Here is a 20,955-nt window from a genome sequence, read left to right as displayed (position 1 = left end):
CTTTACGAATAGAGGTGCTTATAAAAAGTGCTTACCTGTGAGACTGGATTTAATGTTGTTATTACTCACCTAGCCTCTCAGGAGAAGGGGCTCTGAGACTGTGACTCACAGCTTCCCATGTGCTGAGGGGAGCCTCAAGCATGAAATGGTTGGTTAGGTAGCCACTGAGAGACAAGGATGCTACTGGAAGTGACCTGCAGCAGAACTCTAGGTACCTTGGAAAGTTTCTGGGTAAAAACACAAGGGCCCTGGGGAACATAAGATGCTTGGTTTAAGCTGACTATGTGTCACCTTTTCTCCTGTACTTAGGTTCACAAATTCTGCCTGGATCGCACTCTAAAATGATGGGTGTGAGTTAGTTTATAAGTCACCATTTTTTGATAGTCAGATATTTATAAATTATTGTAGTATAATTCTGGAGAAATTATACCAGTTTGGTCTGCAGTCAGAGATCATGACTGCATTTCAAGGTGAGAAGCACCTTCATGTGTGCAAGTTTCCTTCTCCTGCTTTGCTGCATTTGGGCTCTGGTTGCACCAGCTTGATGTAGACAGGGTCATTCTCTTACTCAAACACTGACTAACCCAGAAATGAGGAGCACCCAGGGTGACCATGCGATTATGGCCTTTGGAACCCTGTATCAGTACTTGGCAACCTCTGTCCACTTACTACTAGACTGCCATAATAGCTAAAATCATTCTTCTTGCTCTTATATGCATATGCAATGTATTATTATGTTCTACATACAATTTTGGGTGCTCTGTTTAATTTATTGAGTGATAGTTTACAATTGATTTGCCTTATGAGAGTTCTGGTATTTCCTTTCTATACAACTGTGTTTTACCATTTGTTTATTTTTACTTTCCATGGTAATATTAATGTCTTTGCCTGTTTCTAATGGTGAAACTTGTTTCTACTTAGAACTTTGACCATGCCTGCATTGAGTCTATAACACTAGTTCTGGAAGATGATGTGAGCAAACAAGTAACTCTCACGAGATACGGTCAAGTCCAAACTGGTCTTAACCAAGTTTTTAACCTTAATGGTAAGAAGTGCATGGAATATAATTTTACAAGAGTTCACATTCTTTCTTTTATATGCTTTCAAGCTTTTTAATAATATCTGTCCGTGAAAAAGAAATTTCTTCAAACATAACTTATGAAATGTACAATCACTTATGCCCTCATTTATTTGCATTTCTTGTTTTGTAGACTACCTAGAAATTCCACTCATTTTGTTTTTGTTTAGGGGGGATGAGGTAAGAAAAAGAAGGGAGGTAAAGAGAGACTGGAAATCATCTTGATGCTGATGTTAAGATCTAACTTGATTAAAGGTTTTTGGAACAAATGGCATGGACTAGAATCCATGTACCCTACAGGTTCTATGTTGCTTTCTAAGTGCTGGCTTATGTTGTGATTTCAGACAGGTTACTTCACCTTTTTGTAAAGGATAGTAAAATAAATCAGCCGTAAAAGAATGTTATAAAATTAAGCACTGAAGTTGGAAGCAATATTGCTAAATTTGGTATCTTACTGTGATCAGTAGTAAATTCTTACTGGATTTTTATTCTCTTTCTGAAAGAGTAAAGTAGGAGTTCCCCTCTCTGAGACTCCAGCAAAACAGAGTTTTGTGCTGATGGTTTCAGCTATGTCTTGTGCTGGTAGTTTCAGCTGTCTTTTCTTCATTGAATTTGTACGGTCACAGTTCTGCTTTTGGCATTCACAGCTTCCTATGGCAATGAGTTTCATAGCTCAGTTATATTTTCATGTATGTTAATAGTTTTGCTTCATAATTTCATTGATAATTTCATTTTATGTCTTGAATCAGTCCTTATTCTCTTCCTTGTGTATTTCCATAGTCTGTGACAAATATAATCTATCACAAATATTTTGGTGTCACATTCTTGATAATTAGGTTTATCTAGTAAGCCTTATAGGCTAAGAACATCTTTAAGCTCACATATGCATTTTATCTGCCTCTTCTCAGTTTGTGCATCTAAGTGTGTGTGTGTGCATGTGTAGAGGCTGCTTGTGGAGGTAGATTTCCTTTAAGCCTGCAGCTGCAAGTAGACCAACAATGTGCAACAAATGAATGCTGTGACTGTGAAATTTCCATTTCCTCGCATAATGGTTTTGCTGGGAAGGAAAGCTGGGAATTTGATAGGGCCTTAATTCACATACAGTCTAAGGAAGGAGCTATACTGATGTCATATCAATAATAGTAAGAGAGAACCTTCTATTTAAAGATTGCAATACACTTTATTTTATCTGTTAATTAATCTTATAACATCCCTGGAGACTAAGAAACAAGTGGTTTCTTGTCTTGTCTTCTCATTGCCAGAGGCATGCTGTTGCATTGCTTTCTTCTTAAAAAAAAAAATAGAAATGCGAGAGTGGTTTCTGGATAACTGACAGGTACAGAAAGGTGAGAGATCTTTTACTCTCAACAGTAGTTGCAATTCCTGATTTGTGCTGCTAATGAAAAAGATATGTAGTCTCATAAGTTCAGATGGAGAATGGGTGAGGTTATTTGGCTGCAGGTGAGGTTGTGCATAGTTTCTCATTTCATTTCTGACTTTTCAAAATTTATTTTGTTCAAGGGGTGATCTAATACATGCTGAAGTTGGATTTCATTGCCTTTGTTTTTCTTTTTCTTATGTGCAGGAGCTATTGAAATTCAGAATATATCTTCTTTGTTTGTTCAACTGAAAACTAGTTTTGGTTTGAAGATACTGTTTGCTAAAGATGGAGAGAGGATCTATGTTCAAGTTGATGTCAGCTGGAAGAGAAGAACATTAGGACTATGTGGAACATACAATGGGAATTTAAGAGATGATTTTCTGTAAGCTGCATATTGTACATTTAAATTGTATTTAATAACAAGTGAGAAGTTTTATTGAATGCAATCATCTGATTATTTAATTTCATTAATGTGCTCATACTTTATTAAGCTAACCAATATAAAATCTCTTTATTAAAGTGTTAGTCACTCATAATTTTAGCTAAGTCATTCTAAGATGCTTAGCTAAGTAATTCTAGAATACTACCATATTACTTATAGAAGTTATTGGATGAAGATATTGCTTTAATGCCCTTTTTTCCCTCCTTGTTGCTCCCTTATCATCAGAGCAAATAGATGAGCACTGACAAAAAGAGTGGATGATAATACTAGTATCATGCTCACCTGATTAACACTTACTACTGCTTGATTCCCGCCCCCTGCCCCCCATCAATTTTTAATGGAAAAAAAAGTAATTCTGAACAACAGGAATAGTTTAATTAGAATGATGCCCTTTCTTTATTCTTTTATTTAATTTCCTCTAAAGTCCCTCAAGCTATAATATCACTGAACTTTTCTAGCAATAATAAATGCTTTTGAAATACGTGGTGAAAAACAGCATCAAAATGCAAACAGCCCTCTTCTAGAACACTGAAATTAGCTAACAGGTCAAATTTTTGATATTTCAATGAATGTATGTACTCCAAGAAAGGCTGAATTCTCCTCTCACTAATGCTTCTTCCAACTGATTTGAGAGTACTTGAATTAAGTGTGAGGGCAAGAATTTCAGTGTAAGAGTATTTTTGCATAAGTAAAATATTGAGGAAAAATCTTCGCAAGCCCTCTCTTCTTTTATACCTCACAGATGGAAAATCTTTTGACATGTTGAATGTTCAATGTGACTGTGCATCTAAGGCTTTTTGATGTACTTGCATCCACACTCCTGTAGTCCATAAGGTCAGCAAGGCGCTTGCAGTGTTAATCTTTTCATTTTCAGTTCTCCATCAGGGATGATAGAAGGGACCCCCCAACTTCATGCCAATGCATGGAAGGTTTCCTCAGCTTGTTCTGTACCTATCAATATTCCTGTGGTTGATCCCTGCAACATTAATCAGCAAAATGGTATGTTTTCACATGGGAGTCTGGAATTAGTTGTATCTTATTATTATGGGTCATTTTTTGTTTTCTCTGTGAATGAGTTGCACGTACATGGATTTCAACTTCAATTTTAGATGTGTACTCTTTCTTTCATTTTTCTTTTTTTTTGGCAAAGACCTTTTTTTCCATACATTTAACATGTAAAATGAAGTAAGTCCTTCATAAATACAAGCTAGTTGGTCATTTAATGCTGTGTGTACTGGCCATGAGTCCTAAATTCTCCTGTCAAATATGCATGCAGAGTTTTAGGCAGAACACCGTCTGTAGTCTTGTAAATTATGCCAGTCAAAAGGAATGATGTGATGCAAGTTTGTAGACTGACAAAGAACATATAGGAGACAGTGTCTTGCTGACAGTGTTCAGATCAAAAGTCCTGTCTCTGGCTTCTCTATGCTTGTTGCATTAAAAGATTCCTTATCCTTCACCTACTTTCTCTGACACAAACTGATGCAAACAATCTGAGCTCCATGGATTTGCTTAGATTCCTGAGTAAAGATTTAGTTTGGTTGACATGCCTATGTTTTGCATTGAACTTTCACTGTCTCCTACTTTCCATGTTGCTGTTCTTTTCAATTAAGGAAGACAATGGGCAGACAGTAGTTGCCAATTCTGTCAGAATTTTGACTAATGTTTTTAATATTTCAGACATAAGGCCTCATTAATGATGTGGGATTTGGCCATATTTAGAGCCTGTGTGAGCAAGACCAAAATAACCATAAAACTTTAAGAATTCGGGGCATTCTAAGACTTTCTATTCCTTCAGCATTGGCTGTCTTCTAAAGCAGGACATCTCAGCCAAGTTAACTCTCTCCAAGATACTTCATGCCTCACTTTCACTTCTGTACTTCCTCAGTGAAGGTGGAATTTGACATAAATGTAAGCTGCTTAGAGCAGGAGGGTGGACTACATAACCTTCTGAGGTACCTTCCAGCCTGAATTTTCCTGTGATCCTGTAATCATCACTGGAAAAAACAGTCCCTGAGTAAGTGGTCCTGCCACATGTTGCCACCTGTCCTGAGCTAGCACAAGCATTTTTTCAGGTCTGTAATGATCTTAATCTGATGTAACTGAAAAAGGAATTATTGTTTATTTGTTTACTTATTTTATCATGTTACATTTAAACCAAGTCAAGTTCACTCCTTGAATCTAGTTTACTGAGACTCCAGAAGACCTTATGTCAGTGTGTGTAGGTGAGAATGAACAGGGAGGATGAAGGGTAGGGACACTCTTTTAGCAGCAAAATTGGTTTAAATATGATCCACACTATGGTGTTTCTAAGATATTCCACCACTTGTGGTGGTAGTATGCTTCAGTGGTAGGGGGAGCATCTGTTGGTGCTAGAAGGTATATGGCCACCTTGGCACTTACATGCCCAAAATCTCCAGTTTGTAATGCTTCCTGAGTTCACGTATCAAGAAGTATATGATCATTGCTGATTTCAAAGCTAAATGAAGTACTAAGTAGGAAAAAACATATTCCAAACTTTGGAAGTCTCTTCTAACTAACTCTTTTGAAATATATTATTTTGCCATTTAAGTTTCCTGCACTACTAGAGGAAGGCATAACTATTTTTAATAGAGTTATTTTTATCTTAAGTGAGGTTTATTGTTGAGGGAGTTGCTTACAATATCCATTTTAAACTACAGAACTTTGCAGATAGACACTGTAAGCAAGTTTTTGTTGCACAGCTGGCTATGTTTGGTTTTCATGTTCTGTGCTATTTATTTGACTGTTATATTAAAATAGATCTGTCTAAAACAATGTCACCTTCTCTTAGCTGGGTATGCATCTCACTGTGATATCATCAATCAAGAAGTTTTTGCTCCCTGCCATGCCTACATCAGTCCAGGACTATACTACCAGCTATGCCGCTTCGATGCGTGCAAATGTGGAAGCAGCTGTTTGTGTAATGCTTTGGCACACTACGCCTACGTCTGTGGCAAGCATGGGGTCGTCATTGACTTCAGATCTCACATTTCTTACTGTGGTGAGTAACATTTGCAGAACAGACTATCTTTTAGAAATGTGTAAAATTCTACATATAGAATTTGCTCCACAAAATACAGGGACTGACCTGTTTTTGCTAGAAACTAGAATTGCGCCATGGGCTAATGACATACCTAGGGGAGAAACCCAATAACATTCACATTAGGCATGTGAGTTGGGGAACCTGAGCTGCCTCACAGGGTGTGCCTGTCTCTTTCCATTGGCTACAGAGAGAATTTAAATTTTTAACTTTGAACCCCTAAGTCATATGGAAGCCCCTAATAAGCGAAAGTAGTCAGGGAGTGACAGGAGCGGAGTTGTCCCCTAAGGGAAGGCAAGCCAGGGTGGCAGGGGCTCCCCAGGGCAGGCAAGGCAGGGTAGACAGTGATTTGCCAGGTAGGATATAGCAATGATTTAAAACAAGGCATTTCTAAACCATAGAGTAATGCCTCAACCTTAACTGGACCATTCTTCCTCTTTTGGAAGCCTGAGTTACTGGATAGACGCACCCACTACATAGACACACACTTAACATACATAAAGAATAAGACCATTCCAGGCAAAGAATTATCTAACATAAACCCACCTGAATCTAAACATTTCTAACTTAAGAAATCAGTAAAACATCATATTTTTCTCATGCATTTTAACTCACACCAGTGCAGCAAGAGACCATTTTGCTTTGCTTGTTTTGGACTCCCATGGCATATATATTGCTTTGTTTTCTATTGTTCACAATTTGATAGTATGTTGTTCTCCTTTCTCCCTCCCTCTCTCTCCTCCAGCTGTGATGTGTCACAGGGGTATGCTTTATCATCAGTGCTCTTCTTTTTGTAAACACTCATGTGCTTCATTTTCTATGGTGAATATCTGTGGTGATGACTGTGCAGAAGGATGTAATTGTCCTGATGGGAAATATTTTGAAGAGTCAGTCAACTTTTGTGTATCAATGTAAGTCATAAGAAAATAGAATATATGCGTGGGCACATTTTCCTCTTTCCAGCAAGATTTAAAGTAGCTTTTCTGCTGTTTCCCTCAAGATGTAGACAATCTAAGCAGGATAGCAAGCAGTATGTGGAGGCTTCATATTGTTTTGTACTAATCGATAGTGGGGCTTCATCTGCTACTGTGTGTACAACCATCTACTGTACCTCAGAGAAGATACTTCACACTGCTTCAGAGAAGGGTGATGAAACTTTTTTAATTCGGAGGAAAGCATTTTCAAATAAAAACTTTGTTTTTAACACTTAAGAAAAAAATGAGAAGGAATCTATGTACTAGCCATCTATAAAGTCAGGGATAGTATGGAGAGAGTGGCTAGGTATGTCTTTTTTTCTGTCTCACAATGCAAAACCCCTCAGTTAAATAGTAGGAAATGGTCAATGAAAGGAAATAGTTTCTGTACATTGTATACTGAAATTATATAGCTTACCACCATGGGGAGTTACCGAGTTCAGGTACTGAATTAAAAACTGGAATGAATATTTATATGTTTCAAAATTGTACAGGGTTATTGCTGTTCATTGCAACTTATATTTTGGAAAGATCAGTAAAGTTCACACTGTAGGGGTAAAGACTGTTTCAAACTATTGAAGAGTGTGAGATAACTTGGTATTCCCATATTTTTGCATGGTGTCTAGGGAATTCTGTTGCTACTTTTATCCCATCTGGCTCTTATCACAGAGTTCATGGATTTTGCTATGGTAATTCCTCAGTCCCATGATTTTGACAGTTCTTTGAATGGGAACTACATGTTATCATATTACTCCCATAACTGGGGAGAAAAGCTCCTTTCTATAAGACTAATGCACAGAAACAGCAAATAAATAATATGGCGATGGAGGAAAATCATGGCTTTGTTGAAGATTGCAGGAGTTTTGCCACTGACTTCAACACACTCAGTGTCATCCTTCAGTTTTTACCTTTAAAAGTATATTATAAAGATTGAGTTAATGAACTATAAAGACTACTTATAATAGCTTGATAAATGGATTGCCCTTAAATCCCATTTCATCTTGCTTTTGTATCTACATGCACAAATATTCTTTCAACAGATCTGCCTGTCATTGTCATTACAAGGGCAAAGCCCTCCAGCCTGGAGAAATCCTCCCTACGCCAACAGGCTCCTGGTAGGTTTGAGTGCCAAAAGTTTTATCTTTCATGTATCACAGTTTGGATGCTACTCAAGAGCCTTGAGAATTTTTTCACATAGAATGAAGGTTTATTGTATCAAGATTTTATTTCTGTTACACACTTAGTAAAAGGGAGACTAATATAAATTGGATTATGTACCTACTTATTTTAACAACAGGATACCTGGAAAATTCTGTAAGTTAGGGACCAAAGAGTATCTCAAAACACACACATAGACAGTTCCAGTCCTGTTCTTAGACCTGGGGGGAATCTTGATAGCAATATGAGGCTGGTTTTGGAAGAATAAACAATGTGATTCTATTTTGGAAAGTCTTTCAAACAAAGCCCTGCAGGGAGCTATATTTGTGTAATTTTGAATTATTAATTCATGATGGAATCCTGACCTCACTGAAACAAGTGGAGAAACCTCACAGGTTTCCTGGTAAAACAGAAATTTTACAAGAAATGTCTTTAACTTGCTGATTTCAAATCATGCCTGTGACTTGAGTGTCAAGGTCTTGCTGAAGTCTTATAGTTGTTATACCTGAAGCTTGGTAATCATGTAGTTCAAGAGGTGAGGGTAGGGACTTCAATTTTTGCTGTTGCTATGCCTCTTCATTACTTTGTTTGGTTTTTTTTTTTTTTTTCCACATTTTTTAAAAGAAAAATGAAAAAATGAGATCTAGATTTATTGTTGATGTTTTTTCTGCAATTCTGTATTTTATCATGAAAAGAATAAACGTTAGTATCCTAACATCTGTGCAAAGGGAAATTTGAATACTGTGTCCTTCCATATTCATCAAGGCAGATAAGGTTTTGTGTTACACTGCCAGCATCCTGAATCACCTGGCCCTACATTCCCACAGAAGCTTCTTTTTTATTTCAGTGAAAGTTAGGCAATTAAATAGCACATAAACACTTTTGTGAGTCTGGGCCCTCATTACAAATAAGTGATTAGAAAACACCAACAAAATGTTGGTCAGAACTCATGTTTTTATATTTCAATCCTACTTCTCCTCTTTGTTTCTGTTGTTTAAATTGAATTAAGTTGTATTATCTTTTTTAACAAGGTAGCTACAAAACATTTTACCCTGGAATAATGATGGGCTTGCTTTTCTTTTCCAGTCAGTGTTTGAATGGAACAGTGAAATGCATTGAAACCACTATAGAAAATAGAGGTAATTTACAGTCTTGTCTCATATTACAGTTGCACAGAGAAAGTTTTTGACACTGAATAGTCATTTGGGTTTCTCCTTATAAGTAATTTCACTATGAGATATTTAACATCATGACATATTTAAAATATGTCAGGAGCACAAGTTGTCTTGTTTTTTTCTTTTTCCTTTTTCTGTAGCACAAATTGTACCAAGTCACTTCTGAAATTAAAAAAAATTAAATAATTACATGTGAGGTATAGGTCAATATATTCTCATGGGAATACCTAAAATTGGGATCACTATCTATGTTTAGGTAACCTTAAGATCTTGAATTCTAGAAAGTAAATTTTTAATTAATTTCTAATGGATTCAGAAGGGATTTCAGTACACTGAAAATTATGTCTCTTCTGAAGATCCTGTCTACGTAAGGCATAATTACTACATCTTTAAGAATAGACTGTGTATCAGATCCAGAGTGCATAGAACCAGATGTTTAATATTGAGTTTTAGTCTTTCTTTTAATATTAAAACATATATTAATTTTATATCTGTAATACAAATGAAGTTATAGACTTTTATTCAGATTGTATTCTTATGTATAGTGTAATGTAGGGTAACTGTACATTAAAATAAACAGATTGTGAACAAAAAGAAATAGAAAACCTTCAGTGAAAAAGAGCAGTTGATCTCATTTAACCTGCATTTTTCATTTGAAGTTCACATATGCCCTGAAGGAAAAATCTACTATGACTGCAGATCTCCTGTGCCTGGATTACCAGCAGCGGGTGCGAATTGTGGGATCTCTTGTGCAAACCTTGCCATGAACTTCTCCTGTGTCCCCTCACCACCCTGTGCAAGTGGCTGCATTTGTCCCCCTGGGTAAGGTTTGGTAGAATAACCTGGAGCACAAGGCATATACATATTTTTCACAGTTTAACTCTGCATATTTTTTTTTGCATTTTAAATTCCAGTGGTATCACACTTCTAATTTTGAAGCTATTATTCTATACTTTTTTTTGCAGATATACAGTTACAGTTAAAAAGCTAACTCTTTCTCTTATGTCTGAGAGCCCTTTTCTCCTTTCTGCTGGTGTGAGGTTCCATGCTTTAATGCTTCCTCGGTTAGAGTTCTGCAGTTTCTTCGTCCTGAGACCATGATTCCACTAACCCATGAGATATCCAGGTTGCTACCAGTCTGATTGGCTACTATTTTGGACTCTCTGGACAGGAGATGACTCACACTACTTGCACAGTGTAGTTTATTTGAGTGTAGAAGCACACATGACAAAAATTTGTGATGTAAACCATCTGTGTTCCTGCTTACTGGCCAGGTAATTGTCTCACCTAGACTTCTACTCAGGCTTACAGTACTGATGCCCAATCTGGGGCAGGGGGGTGAAGGTTGCAGTATGGATCCTGCCCTCTTCCCCTTCATTCTCTCTGCCTTTCTAAACTCAGTCAAAGGTTTTGTTTGCTCAGCTCATATGTTTAGATTTGGTGCCCCGAAACAGTTTGCTGAGCTTTGCAGGGGCCAAAACAAAGTATAAAAGCTATAAGCATTTGTTGTGAAGTGTGTCATGATCAACCACTACTCCCTCCATCTGTTTCCATTCCCTCCCCCGATACCTGCTGTGTGCACTTTTAGATTCAAAGAGTCAAATATGCTGTGCAAATTACTACAATCTGACCTCAGGTGGACTACAATTTGACCTCAGGTGGAGTGCTCCCTGTTTTTTCTCAACACTTGATTTTATTTCACTGTATGTATAGCCAATGGTTCCCTTGACAGTGTATCAGTTGTGTACAGAGCAGAGTGTAATGAGACTGCCAGAATTCCCCTTCCAGCAACTTGTGATGTTCATAGATGACTAAGCATTGGTGAAGGACAGATTTCAGGTATAGCTATTTAAGATTTCATTAGTTGTTCTTGCCTGGTATTTGGTAGTCCTCTACAACCTCTGCCTCAACTGAAGAGTTAGCTGTCAAGACCATTAGGAATAAACAATTATTTTTAACACAAAAACGCATGAATCTGTACCAGGCATCATATAAATACTAGTAAATTTTTACTGAAACTGCACCATGATATTTGCATGAACTTAAACTAGCAGCACTGTCATGAAAGTTAATCTGAAATTTTGAAATAATTAAGATATAAGTTAAAAAACAGAGCTAAAGCTCTTCTCTCAGTCAAGTAGTATTATAGCATTTAAAATTGAATGTGTTACCTGATTATTTTCTGAATGATAAACTACAAAAGGGCTACAGACAAGCCAAATCCCAAGTTTCTTTCAAATAATGGAGTAAAACAGGCAAATTTTTCTGTTAAGTAAGAGTATAAACACTTATTTTGCTATTAGATAGAAAAGTAATAATTTGATTTGGACAGCTGTTGCTGCTGGAACAATTGTCCTTGGCTGGATGAAAGATTGGTTGCCTTGCCAGGGTTTAGACAATACACTACACATTCAGTTATGTTGATCCACCTGTGAATTTATGCTTTCATCTTAAGAATTCTTTTATTTTGAAGGATGGCTGAACATAGAGGGAAATGTTACATTCCTGACAGTTGTCCGTGTACCTGGAAAGACAGGGAATTTCTGTCAGGAGAAGTGATAGCTACACCATGTTACACCTGGTGAGTGACATGCATTTTGCACATTTCCAAATCATCTGGGTCTAGCCACAAAGTGAAACTGATAGAGAAAATGTGTTGAGTGCATTGAAAATCAAAAATGTATATGCTTGTTTATAGGTAGTTAAAGGATGTTTCTTTTATTAGGCTCACTAACAGACTTGGAAGAGTAGGCAGACTTTTGGGTGAGTGCTTCTTCAGGTCTGAAAAGTAACCAGAAGATATCCAAGTTAAAAAGCAGTCAAGAACAAATGCTTGATTCCACACATATCAGTTAATCTCTGAAAGAAAAGACATTTGTAATTTTGGAGAACATAATATCATGGAAGGTAGCCAAGGAGAAAAAAAAAAAAAAGAAAGAAAAAAGCATTAGAATTGGAAAATGAAGTGACTGGCTTCTTTTTAAGGAGTCTTACCTGACCGATATTGACACAAAACAGATTTTCATCTGTTGTAATTTACTAACCAAAATATTTATCTTCAGTTAGGTGTAAATAATAATAATAATAATAATAACAACAACAACAACGATGATGATGATGTTTAGCATGGCAGCTTTTAATGTTAAAAACTTCACTGGGAAATCAACTGAACTCATACACTTACACAAGCAAAACCAGGGGCTGTCAGTACTACATATACACAAATTCATGTCAGACACTGAATGTAGCTGACAGGAAAAGTGATCCAGCAAAATATCAGAATTTATTTCTAAAACTCATTCTGTACTTGTCTGATACCCTGAAATCTTACAAGTAGCAACTGGACGTCTTTTGCATTGAATATGTACAGATTTTCATCAAAATTTCTTGAGAAAAAAATATATTGATGTTTTATGAATGAGCATGTTGTGGCATGATATCTTATCTGTACCAGAGGCAGTGATGGAAATATTTGCATAAGCCATAAACATTTTAAGATTTTGCATTCGTTTCTTACGCATTTTTATTGTACGTATGTGCTGATGGCAAAATGCTCAGCACTTTTCTGCCATGGCATCGACTGTAACTTCAAAAGCAACCCATAGAATAGCTCTGTGTTTTGAGGTCTGAGAACTTTCTTCCTTTTATGAATTTCTGTATGACGTGAAATAAAGAACCCAAGAAAGATTTTTATTGATAATAAAAAGAAAATGACCCTGCTATGAGAAGATACTGATTGTTAATTATGCTGACAGTGTTTGTCGGAGAGGGATCTTCAATTGCACGAGTTACCCCTGTCCTGCTGTGTGCACTATTTATGGAGATCGACATTACTACACCTTTGACGGATTGGAGTATGATTATGTCAGTGACTGCCAAGCTTATCTGCTAAAGGTAGGAGGATTGTTTGTACATTTTCATGTGTCCAAGTGAAACTTTCTGTGAGAGGGCAAGTATCTTGAACATCGGGAGATGATTTATAGGAACAAACATTAAGAAAACAGGTGCAGAACAGATGTGTCTGAAAGGAAGAAACTGTAAATGACATTTCATGCTCAGCCATTTGAAAATGGTACACGGGTGTGTCCTTATCTACCTATGTGCTCTAGAGAAAAATACAAAACAATGTTTTCTGTTCTACCTTAACCTTTTAATCACAGTGAGCAAAGAATAACACTATAGAGACTGTTCTAGAACTAGGTATAATCTATAGTTTTATTTAATAATTATCTATAAACTCTGATTGGCAGAGGGTTAATAATGACCTCTGAGGTTGCTTGGAATCCTTCCTGAATGTGATCTGCATCATATCTGGAGCGTATGTGTATAATAATATCAAACACAATGATTTCATAATTCAGCAATGAAATCCTTCATTGAGATTGCCTGGCAGCTATATGCTAATGTTCCTCATAGCACACATTTACAGTACATTGCTAGCCTTTTTTGTTTAAAAATACCATTACTGACATTTAGAAATATATTCTATTACTAACAACACTGTTGTTTATTATCACTGTTGCTATTATTAAGGCTAAGAGTCTGTCTTCTGAGTTACAGTAATGTGTTTAGAACATCCATTTTCTGACAACCCTGACTGTCTAATCTTAAGAAAAAGCATGGTTTCTCAACAAGGACTACTGCAAATAGTTTATTTCATGTACACTTTAGTAGAGTATTCACAGCTGTGATATAAAATAGATTGGTTCCAGAATTTTTTGTTAAAAAAAAAAAAGAGAGGTTTGATAAAGATAATAATACCTCATAGCAAACTCCTGGCATGTATCATGCTGTCTCATAAAAGAGCTCTTACTCTTAGAGTTATATGAACTTTTGCAGAAACTCTCCTTTAAGATGCATAAAATAGATGTTACTCTACCTGTAAAATCATCTTGCCTGTATGATGAGGTGGAAAGATGGGCTGTCAAGTCTTAATTCCTATGACATCCAGCCAGAGAGATGTGTAAGACAAATTCATGCTGCTTTTTCAAACTTTGGTATGATACTGACATGTTCTGATTTTACAATTAAATGTCACCTGCCACTCTACCGCATAACAAGTACCTATCTGGAAACAAACCACGGGAGGTATTTGGAGTCTAAGAATAAAGTTGGCAGCCACAAAATGAAGGCATGTGGCACTCTGCCAACAGGCCTTTCTTTCTTCAGGTGAGCATGATGACACGAATGACAAAAATGCTGCCTACATAGATCTGCTTTTCAGTTTTTCAAACTTTTTTTTCCCCCCAAACTTAGCTAAGGTGAGAAAGAATGGCCTAATCTGTTCATAATTTTTAATTCTTCTTTAGTATATGGAAAACTTTCATGATCTATATTGAAGGAATATTTCCAATTAGGCACTGCATAATTATGTTTGGAAAAGATGACATATCTGTGGGCTCATTTTTGACTATGAAATGTTTGGAGAAGTTTTAGGGAAAAAAAAAAATATACCAAGGTTGGGATTATATGGCAGGTGCCTAAGGGCTTTGAGGGAACTAAAACACAGAACTGATGAACTATGTGATGTGCAATCCTGAAATCAGAGGAATGGAAGATGGCAGTAGAACCCAATATTTTAAAAGGACTCCATAGCTGAATTTGTCAGGAACAGAACAATATGTCTGATTTACATATGAAGGAAATGAATAGAAATTATAATAAAGAAAAATGAAAATTGGGGAAGAGCTGAATTCCTTTTTTTTGTAAAAGAAATTAATGCATGATTGATCTTCTGAGTTATTCCATGAAGACAATAAACATATGTATGAGGATGATCAAGTTGATATGTGTGTATTTTAGATTAAAGATCTTTTGGAGATAGATTTCAACCAGTATTTTTTAGACACTAGTATCTCATAGGATGAGAGTGAAGATTCTTTGAGACGTGAATTAGAAGTTAAAAGATAGGAATAAATGGCCTTTTTTAGAATGGAGAACTCCCAATGACATCCCACAGGTATCCATGCTGAGACCTGTGTTTAGCATCTTCAGAAACAGTTTTGAAGAGGTGATGTGAGGACTGAGGTCGAATATGCTGATGGTAAAGAATCAGTGTGAACAGATGATACAAAGACAGGCCACCAAAAGGTTCAGAAGATCTTATGGCAGAAAAGACTGCACGATAAAATGGAGGATGAAATTCAACAATGAAATACGCAAATCAGTGAGCAGAAAAAATAACTGTAACTATGTTACCAGGAAGATAGGCACTGAATTAGATACTACTATGCAGGAATAGAATTTTATGTGAGAAAAATATATGAAAAAGATGTAATTGGCATCTTCCTAGTGGCAGTCTGAGTGATAATCCAAAGTGTCATCCGTTTTATTTCACATATGCTTTTATTTGCATGTACACAGTTACACCACATACTGATGTGGTTAAACTACATTATACATGCAGACGTGATAGCACGATGAGGCTGCTGTGTGTTGAAATACGTTCTGTTATTCCCAGAGCAGAGGTTTCCATGGCTGTCTCTTCATAATCATCCTCCTCTATGTTTTGGCCATGTGCAGTGACATTTTTAAATAGTAGTATCAGAGTAATATAATGAGTGTCCCTTGGGCTATTATTTGTTCAGAAAATATGCAAGAGAGCCCTGACTCTCATAGCCTGTTATCCAAATAAACAAGCCAGATGAATGGTGGGAAAATATATGTACTTGGAAAAGTTTAAATGCTTTGCCTAACACCTTGGCAGGCGCAGCTGTCCAGGGCAGTTTTGTCACCTCAATCATGCTACCTGCTCTACAAACCAACATTTCAACTTTTTTTTTTTTTAATTAAATCATAGAATCATAGAATGGTTTGGCTTGGAAAAGATCTTTAAGGATCATCTAGCTCAACCTCCCTGCCATGGGGTGTATGTGCTATGTGCTTCATGTTCCTCACCTATAAAGTATTACAGAACATCATAGATTTGATAGTTGCTACTACACAATCCATTGATTTAATGGTAGTTTTCAGTGCTGTTATGAGGTGGATTTTTATGGATAACATGTAAAAGGCTCTCCAAACACCTGAAATTGATACACCTGAAATGGTTGTAATATTGTATATGCAACACTGTCATAACTTTGTCCTTTCCTTTTTACTAAACTTTTTTCCTGTGAGAAGCGGACTGCTCTATCTCTGCTATTTTATATACTCTAGACAAAGGTGTTGTAGCAGTGCGATAAGGGGAATGATAACTACAATAAATTTGTTGGCATACTTGTTCTTCCCAGACATAGAACTGAGTCCAAGAATTATAATCTGAATCCCATGTTCCCAGTGGCATGATAATGCACTGTTCCCATCCACATTACCAGCCCTCACTGTTTGATTTGGCTGTTAGCCTCCCTAAATGTGGTAAGTTTGAACAGCTCTTTAATTCGTCACTGTATTGCACTGTACAAAACAAGGAAGTCATCCCTACCTTTTGCTATGTTTTTAATAAGGAGCTCTTGTGCTGTTAGGGGAGAAAAATTAAGTATCAACTTTCAGCCAATTATGCAACTTCAAACTTTGTTTTCAACATCAGTATCATGTCAGGCCTTTTTGTTTAAGGTGACAGTAGGTGTATGAAAAAGCCCTTTATAACTAGTTCAACAGATATATCCATCAGTCAGAAAATGACCAAAAAAGACTTAATGCATCATTTAGGAAAATTAGGGCAGTAATGTCACCTGAAATGATAACGTCATCTTTTTCAAGGAATTAGTTGTATTACACACTGAGAAGTAAAGTCCCTGCATGGATAAATGATATTCACAGAGAAGACATCAATATTTGCTTCTAACTTTTTAAAACCTCAGTAATTTAGAGGGAAAAAAAAAAGAAAAATCTTAGCAGACCAACTCATTTAAGTTTTACCAGTGTAGATCATGTAAACATTTTAGCTAATCTGAATACTGATGAATCTAAAGCAACTAATTTCTTAATTAAAAAGATTTAAATAGCTTGCTTTCTTCCATTTTCTTGCTTATCTTCTGTCTTTAATGATGCTATGTTCTTTCCCTAACAAAACAGTGTTATTTTTCTAGCAGACTTTTACTGCATGTTATTTGCACTTGTGGTCTACTTCTTCCACTTGTCTGTTTCATAGGCTTCTGCTGTTATAGTAAAATTGCCGTCTTTCTATCACATGTGTTGGCTACTTCATAGCTTTGTGGTGGGTTTTCAGTCCTGCAGTTCAGTGAGTTTATTAAGACTTGTAGGTCAGTGTCCTTGGAGCCCATCAGACTTATTCTCTTCCGAGAAGCAGAATTATATTTTCTCTGATCCAGAGGAGTCTCCAAGCAAGAGTTTAGAGGGATAGGCCTACCTGTCAGAATATCCTTGAATGAGAGGGATCTCTGTTGTAAAGCCTATCTGCCTTTAAAAAACCCCAAAACAACACACTGAACTCTTCCCATTAACCTCAGTAGGTTGTCAATAAGGTCCTAAAGCCATTGAAAGGAAGGACTGTTTTATTCCTGTATCCTGAAAGGTGGAGGTCAGCAGAATTAAGCCCTCATCCTGAAGTATTCACATTTTATGAATTAGTCCTAACTTTAAAGTATGTGATGAAAACATTTTCACTTCTTTTCATCTGACCTTGGGGGTTTGGCCATTTTAAAGTCATCTTTTTAATCTTTCTGATGCAACCACAAAAGGCTCTTTTAAAGCCAAAGTTATCACCAGATTCAGTGTGTTGGAGGATTATGAAAGCAACATCCAGACATTTGATCAAGTAATTGAACTGTTACGCCAATTAGAAGTGCATATGTAACCCTTTTGGTTCAGGAGATGCCACATGAGAGCCCATTTGTTAAGGCAGAGGTTCATTTAACAAAACATGCGTGATCTGGTGAACCAGTACTACAGTTTCTCAAATGATTATCTTATTGATGAGCAGTCCCCAGTGTTAGATATCTTGTCTGCTCTGGGGAATACAGCAAGGGACCTCTTCTTTTGCATGCCTCTTCTTTTGTAACTTGAGGCAAGTTCAAAACTCTTAGTTTATGATGCTTTTATTAGAGCGCTTAATACAGAAGTTGGTTGATGCACTTTTACCCATTACTTGCTGATATATTTATCTTGATTGGTAAATTTGTTAAATGATGACTGGGTATAAGCTGGAGCAATCACACACAAAGCAACAATTCTTCAGTTACACATTTGTCACACCTGAGGAGGCAGAAGTAGCCTTTATCCCATTTCCCCTCATTGTCATTTTTTGTGCAGATTTTTTCAACATCATGTCCCAGGTAACCAGTCTATAGATTCATGAAGCTGGCATACCTATAGAATGACATAGTATTTTGCATGGTCTCTATCACAGTCTGTTTGTAAAATCAATACATTCTGCTTGCTGCTAATCACCTTATGGAGGACACAACCTGCAGGTTCATGATTAACCAACATTGTCAGCTGACTCTTCATAGTTAAGACAAATATTTTCTAGTAATAGACTGAAGATTTTAATGAGAAAATAAATAATGTTGAATTTGAAATTAAAAATGTTTTAAATTGGAAACCTGACTCTAAAAGTAATTTTCATCTATTCAGGGAATAAAACTGCAACATAGGGTTCCAATGAGAATGCCTTTAATTATTTAATTTCTATATCTAATTCTCAAAGTGACATTGCAGCAAATAGTTTCATGAGTAAGTGATGTGCCAAAATATGTCCACCTAAAACACTTGTCAAATAATTTATAGCAACAGTAACTGTGTAGAAATAATGATGTGTTTCTTGACAATTTGCCTGCAAATTTGTGTCCAAAAAAAGAGAGACTACATTTCGGTGAAAATATTATTTACTGTGAATAGTTTGCTCTGCTCTAGTTGTAAAGAATACCAGCAGTTCACCTTTCATCAGTCCCATGATTTCAGAGGAAACCTTTCTAGATTCCTTCTTTTTTTCTGGGTCTCTGGAAGTCCTGTAAGGGTCAGTAGTGATCTCCCTGTGGGAGACATCCCTTTCCATCTTTGTCTTCATCTGGGAAGTACAGTGCTCAGATAACGTTGGCTTGTACCTGTTTTTCCATTTGTTCTACCCCTTCTGTGAGCAAAAGATTTGATTACAGCTGGCAATGGGTTTATGCTCTGGTTCCATTTTCTACAGATCAATGATTTCAGACTCAATTACCTCTACATGCCTTTCCGTCTCCACCACCTGATTCTCCAGACCATTAAATTATGCAGTGAATGAATCACTTTTATTCTCCAACAAAGGAAAGATTTCTTTCAATTTGTGCAGATTAGCATGGAGGGCTTCCAGGAAAGGCTTGGGGAAATGTTTCTTGCCATGAGAATGGCAATTTGGAGGCAGTGTGAGCATGGTGTGACTCAGAAGTTGGATCCTCTTTCTGAGGACCTTGTCATTTAGTGACCACACAGCTTGAAGAAAGTGACCTTTTCACCCTGAATTTATGCTTTTGGGTTAATGTTCAGCATTCAACAGCTCATTAGCTATACTAGCTCTAAAATGTTATAATCTGATGGCTGCCTGAAAAGGCAGTTCACTGTAAGAATGACTGCCTGAGTTGGATCCCCTCTGGTGGGTACAGCTTTGTGGACTGTTGATGCTCATCTTCTACTGATACAGCAGTAAAAGATGAACAAAACCCAGCACCATGTGCTGCTGCTTCAGGAAGCTGTATGGTATGTTTGCAGCAGTAAAATGAAAGCCTTTTGCTGTGTTTAAAGTGGGAGGATGCTTAGGCTAGTCACCTGTAGATTCTGCTTAGCAGTTTATGGCCTCTGACTCTGGGTGTTGTCAGTGAGTTACAAGAACTGTGAATTAAACTTTTGTTTTGGTCAGGATATGAGTTTGTTGTTGTTATTGTTGTTTTTTCTTTTTCTTTTTTTTTTTTTTTCTTTTTTTTCCTGAATGCATAGGAACTAAACTTCAGCAGTGTAAATAAACATATTAGACATTTGTTATATTTAAAAAAATAAAAGCTTTGTGCAAGTTCCAGCTTTTTAGCTCCTGCCATCATTTGCTGGAGCTCAGAAAAGGCAAATTTATCACCACTATGTCTATTATGTTTTGCTTTATCATTACAACCAACAGTGATAAAATATTGACATTTATTGTGCACTTATTAATAAAACAATACTAATAGGTCTCATATAATACTTAAAACTAACACTACCAACTGTGCTGGTGATTTGTGATTCAGAATAGTTCGTGTTGCAGAATGTGTCACTTGGAAACAAATATTTGAATATTCCCAAATCCTTAATCTTCAGAATATCTCAAGTTTAATTAGAAAGGAATTGCAGTATTGTGACCTGTGCAAAAGCCGAATCTGATACACAAGAACGCAGATCTAAGTAAATGAAACAAAAGAAAATCTGGCTTAAATGGTCTTTTCTCAAACCTTTTAATATAGACTCTTAAAATAAAAAAAAAAAAAAAAAAAGCCCCAAACCTTTCCAGTGATCTCTATCTGATTAATCAACTTTTTCAAAATTAAGAAACATTGACTTAGAACAAGGTTTTGAAGTATATAATGTAAAATATTCCATCATGTATGTTTCATTATTAGCAGTAGATTAAAAAAATATTTAAATTTTAAAAATATTGACAAACCTCAGAACACCCAACAACTCTACATTGCCATAAAATCTACTACAAAACCCCTACCTATAATAATGAAAATATCATACAATAATTTATTTTTCCTATTGCTTGTATACATACTCACTG

At 36.3% G+C, this 20,955-nt stretch overlaps 1 protein-coding gene across 1 annotated transcript in view; it reads left to right on the top strand.

Moving 5' to 3' along the window:
• Window positions 1-20,955, top strand: part of OTOGL (otogelin like) — a 107,875-nt gene that overhangs the window by 27,826 nt on the left and 59,094 nt on the right. The window contains exons 17-26 of the mRNA XM_042793212.1: window positions 922-1,045; window positions 2,664-2,841; window positions 3,776-3,900; window positions 5,714-5,923; window positions 6,708-6,873; window positions 7,977-8,051; window positions 9,181-9,233; window positions 9,929-10,091; window positions 11,743-11,850; window positions 13,025-13,163. Coding sequence (XP_042649146.1) covers window positions 922-1,045; window positions 2,664-2,841; window positions 3,776-3,900; window positions 5,714-5,923; window positions 6,708-6,873; window positions 7,977-8,051; window positions 9,181-9,233; window positions 9,929-10,091; window positions 11,743-11,850; window positions 13,025-13,163 — 1,341 coding nt within the window. The remainder of the gene's footprint in view (window positions 1-921; window positions 1,046-2,663; window positions 2,842-3,775; window positions 3,901-5,713; window positions 5,924-6,707; window positions 6,874-7,976; window positions 8,052-9,180; window positions 9,234-9,928; window positions 10,092-11,742; window positions 11,851-13,024; window positions 13,164-20,955) is intronic.

Source organism: Tyto alba, unplaced genomic scaffold, assembly GCF_018691265.1.
Source record: "Tyto alba isolate M040663 unplaced genomic scaffold, T.alba_DEE_v4.0 Super-Scaffold_2, whole genome shotgun sequence".
Classification (NCBI taxonomy): Eukaryota; Metazoa; Chordata; class Aves; order Strigiformes; family Tytonidae; genus Tyto; species Tyto alba.
The sequence above is the reverse complement of the archived record's forward strand: the minus strand, read 5'-3'. Positions and strand labels throughout refer to the sequence as shown.